Source organism: Amblyomma maculatum, chromosome 11 (assembly GCF_055883805.1).
Source record: "Amblyomma maculatum isolate TAMU_Amacu chromosome 11, ASM5588380v1, whole genome shotgun sequence".
Taxonomy (NCBI): domain Eukaryota; kingdom Metazoa; phylum Arthropoda; class Arachnida; order Ixodida; family Ixodidae; genus Amblyomma; species Amblyomma maculatum.
In genome coordinates this window covers 20603535-20608159 of record NC_139354.1, presented here as the reverse complement: position 1 = coordinate 20608159, position 4625 = coordinate 20603535, and the positions used below count along the sequence as shown (strand labels likewise).

At 47.7% G+C, this 4625-nt stretch overlaps 1 protein-coding gene across 1 annotated transcript; it reads left to right on the top strand.

The window, feature by feature from the left end:
- Window positions 1–1716: 1716 nt before the first annotated feature.
- Window positions 1717–4290, top strand: LOC146173035 (serine protease inhibitor swm-1-like). Its single transcript, XM_084585104.1, has 3 exons — window positions 1717–1762; window positions 2295–2625; window positions 4200–4290. Exons 1-3 carry the CDS (start codon window positions 1717–1719, stop codon window positions 4288–4290), a joined length of 468 nt encoding a protein of 155 aa, XP_084441230.1.
- Window positions 4291–4625: the final 335 nt, after the last annotated feature.

Sequence of the window (4625 nt, the reverse complement as noted above, 5' to 3'; positions counted from 1 at the left end):
CTGTCGCGTGGCGTTCTTTGGCGCGCGTTCAAGTGCGGGTTTGCAGATGGCAGGAACGCTAGCTAGACAAGACAGGACTTCTCAGGCTTTCGCCTTTCACTACTTTACTCGCTAGAGTCCCTCGTAATTTTATGCGAAGCATATTAACGTAGGTTTCGGGCCTTCGCGCGACACCCGGCGGTGGTCACCATTGACCCTGAAGTGGGGTCACGTGACATGACGTCACGGGATGACGTCACACCGGCTGCAGATGGGGCCTCATATCGCGCCGTCGGTCGCCTCCCGGCGGTGGCCACCATTGACCATGAAGTGAGATCACATGATGTGACGTCACGTGATGACGTCACACCGGCTGCAGATGGGGCCTCATATCGCGCCGTCGGACGTCGCCCGGCGGAGGCCTCCACGCTTCGGTTCGCGCCGTCGCGCGCGACGCGGCGGCGGCGCCACCATCGCTGCATCACGTGATATGTCACGTCACGCCAGGGATGAAGCGGCGCGCGCCCGCCGTCGCGTCAGTCTCTGTGCCCGCAACCGCGTCAGCGTCTTTGCGCCGGGCGTGTATGCGTAAGTGACGTGCAAACCAAGAGTCATGCATTTACGGACCATAAGAGTGTGTTTGTCGGGCTGCAAAGAATAAAGTACGACGATTAACCTAAAACCACGTCTCCGTTACTTAGCCCCATCCACACTGAGGCAACTGCTTAACATGCTTCGCATCCACTGGGCTTAACCTTGATAAGCTTCCAATTTTTTGTTCTTCGCATAAAAACTGATATGGAAACGCATTGTCCACAGTTTAGAACTCCCATTTGCGCGAACCACTGACCTGTAGTAAATAGAAAGGTAATTAGTGAGTTATGAATTATCATATCTATTCATGATAATAGTTTGTGAATGTTTTTTCATTTGAACTCCTTATATTCTGGAATTTTTTATAGTGTTAGCAAATACCCAGTAGGGACACTGCCTGTGTGGAAAGAAATGGTTAATAGTATAGTGAACTAGAATACTCATCAATATTCTAGTTCACTATAGTTAATAGAAACGACGGACGAAATATTTCAACAGGCGATGACGAGGAATAGATGCATAGTCTGGTGGAGACGGACCACGTAAACATGCAGGGGGCAATCGGAGCGTAAGGAGCAGCGCAGTTTTTTTCGTAGAAAGGCGGCGGTCTGAAGAGAAAGAAAAAATATCGGTGCGAAAGACTGAAAATAACACCCTTTCTTTCCTTTCTCTAATATTTTGCTTCAAACTCGTAGAATGTTTGTCGTTTCCATGTTATCTTTTTTCATCTTAGCATAAAATTTCAAACATTTATCCTTGTGACCTATCTCTGCCTGCAGCAAAGGTCGCAAGTGGCTACGGCAACAACACTGATACGAAGTTCTGGTAACCACATGGGTCGTGTTGATGTTTTTTTTCTAGGGCACGGATTCTGAGCTGTACACGTACAGCTGGTGAGTTACTGCAATTCGCATTTTTGTTGTTGTTTTTTAATTCGCATGTTTTTTCGTAGTGCCATTGTAACCTTTCTTGTTTTTCGGTGCTTATTTAAACCGGGCTGGCTTGCAGTCTACGCAGTGCGGCGTACACGCTGTAGTCGTTCACGAGTTGTACACTGTACTGGGAGTCTCTTAAAACTATATGTATCAAATAATAGCCACCGTGCGACGGATTTCATCTTGCCAAGGAGGTCTCGAAGTTCCAATGCCGGCTGCTGCGCTTTTGTACATTCTCATCGCCTCCGCATGGCGTATGTAATCCGTGACTTACACGTGGCCACACCCTGTATGCTAATCAAAGTGTTCGCAGACAACTTCGCCACTGACTTAAACAAATTTCGGGACTTGCCGTAAGGTCCCTCTGGCGCTGCTTTAGTCTTCAGATTGCATAGCTAACTATGTTACACAACCCGTAGCAAGTGGGTCGCAGACGTTTCAGAGCATGAACCCCCTTATGCTTTTTTTTTTAATTATATAGTGGCCTGCATCTGTGAAGTGGCTGTATAGAACTGGTCGCACTTAAATGGGACACCTTGCGGGTATACCAGCTCCGATTTCAGCTAGCCCAAGAAACTTCATTAGGAGACGGCGGACGAACAAACCGCTTATTTAACCGCAGAATGATATATAAATTATTTCATTTCGATGGTCTACTTAATCAGAAGCAGTGAAAATGAAGTTTTAAGGGCAAATGGTAGCTTAAGCCTCAGAGAAAGCACTCTACATTAACGTTCAGTTTTGAAGGCAAAGAGGAAGACCATGTGTCGGTTTAAAATATTGCAGGCACCGCGAGTTCTGCGTCCGTGGAGTGTGGCCTGAACGAGGAGCCCGGTGACCCTTGCGCTTCTCCGGACAACCCTTGCTTCTGCGATGTCAAGTGGAAAAACAAAGGGGCCAAAAAGTCTTGTCCCGGTTGCGTCTGCAAGCAAGGGTTCCGGCGCACTCTGTTCGGCGAATGCATCGACCAGAAACTGTGCAAGCTGTGCGACAAGGAACCGTTCGCCGAGTACACAACCTGTGGCACTGCCTGTCCCCTTGTGTGCAACGAGACCATGCCTCAGGTGTGCGTGCTCATTTGCAAGCAAGGGTGCTTCTGCTACGAAGGATACATCAGGTGAGGCGGGATCACGTCGAATTTTAATGTGAAAGCATACGTTGGCTCTTGAGTGGCTTGAACAGGAACTGTGGCCAGGGTGTCTCTGCACGAATTTTCAGTAAAGAAAAAAAAAACATTGAGGTCACTGGGTTTTTGAACCCCAACCAGAGCGAACTCGTCAGCTGCCTAGGCACGCCGCAGTCGAACACGCCTCGTGTAAAACTGCAACACACTCTCGCAATGCTCACTAAACATCGTCATATTCATCACGTTTCCGCTGCAACACATTGTCGCGCTGTTTAGTGAACATCGTCATCTTCACGAAGTTCCGCCTGCGCCGCTCCTTCATTTAACTTAGCTAAATACGCCATACGCCATCTATCCGAGTTTGTGTGAGGTTCGCTAGCATAGGGTCGGGCGAATCTACCAGGCGGTAAGACATAACTCGCAATGCTTTCGCAGTACTGCACACAAGCAGACTTAAGTGTAACCCCTGGGATTGTTTAGCAATAATCCACGAAGCACTCACGGTGCTTCGAAGTCGCATTCACAAAGCCGATTTGCGTGTCAGATTAGTTCAGGCATGGTCGATTCGTCGACACTAACCAGTCTAAACAGCTTCAAGAACAACATTGCTTTCGACAACTGTGAGCACAGATTTCAGGGCATTTTCTTTTCGGCTGAGCCATGGATAACTAGAATTTATTTATAACTTAGTTCTAAAAAATTAACTGTAGGTGCCCTCCAAAAGATCTTCAGTAAGGACCTGCAGTAGATGCGCCGCACCGGCCCGGCCTTCTTCCTCTCCGCCCTTTGCCTGCCAATGGGCCAACATAATAGCCGTCGTTTGAACGTTCCTTCCGCCTTCTGAAAGAGGTGGCACTCTTATTTTGCTATGGTTTCTCAGACATTTATACCACTACAGGAAGAACGTTGGTGTCATAGGTGGTGAAACGACTTTAGGGCTTTGACTTTGTGACGCTTTCAGTATAGTTTGGACAAACTGGCCTCGCTTTCTCACTGTCCTAAAGGTCTGTAGACTGCCAGCCATGGATACCGAGGGCAACTAACAAGTTGACATGACTATTGCGTTGTTTGCTTTAATAGCGCACCGGGAGACGTTTGAAAAGCCTTGCTAATTCGCATCTTTTGAGATGTCTCTCTCAGGGTGTAAAGCACAAGTCACGACAAGGAAGTGGTTTATTAATTTACTTTTGTGGTCCAGATGGAACAGCCCGATATTCGAGATAAGGAACTATGTATATTCGAGGACTTAAGAGTAATTTTGTCCACCCAAGACCCTTTTGGTGTGCACATACACGCGCGTTTGGCTGATATCTGCTGCACTTTAGGTTGTTGACACCGATTTTTATGCGTATATAGTCGCACGCTTTGCTACAGAGTGCGCAAAGTACTACAGTGCTACAGTGTACAAAGCCATGCTTAGCAAGTGTCTTTCACAGGTCTTCAAAGAGGAGTGGCACCTGCGTACCAATCAAATACTGTCCTCCGCTCTGCCCTGATCAAAGTATGGTCTTCTCGCAAAGGACGTCCTGCAACCCCCCTTCATGTGACCAAGTCTGCCCCTCCAGCTGTGGGGGACCTGGTTGCGAGTGCCCGCCGGGCTTGTTCTTGAAGGGTGGCACCTGCGTCAAGCAGTGCAACCAGGGCTGTCGAGCTTGAATGCGTTCTTCGGCGTCTGTTGCGCAATGATTTTTCTTTTTTCTTACTCTTGCTTATGTTTCTTATGCTCGTAGAATAAAGATAGAAAAACTATCTTTTTGCAAATTATTTCGGACAACTCTGCTTTTCTGTGCTCACATTTTCACACTCTCAGTCGTTTCACAGAGGACATGTGGACATATGGCATGTGCAGACGAGCATGCCCGTAAAAGGCAATTCGCTACTCATTGCGCTAAGAGCATCGCACCTAGCATGATGCAAAAGGAGGTTACTGCACCAATGACAAGTACAACGCGATATATGAATTTAACCGCAGTATATTTGCCAGAACTATC

What these genes read in the sequence shown, in the direction of transcription:
- LOC146173035 (XM_084585104.1), top strand. Translation starts at nt 1,717, where the DNA reads ATGCCGGCTGCTGCGCTTTTGTACATTCTCATCGCCTCCGCATGGC. An exon ending in TCTCATCGCCTCCGCATGGC is followed by an intron (nt 1,763 to 2,294) that starts GTATGTAATCCG and finishes AAAATATTGCAG; the next exon opens with GCACCGCGAGTTCTGCGTCC. An exon ending in TGCTACGAAGGATACATCAG is followed by an intron (nt 2,626 to 4,199) that starts GTGAGGCGGGAT and finishes CTGCCCCTCCAG; the next exon opens with CTGTGGGGGACCTGGTTGCG.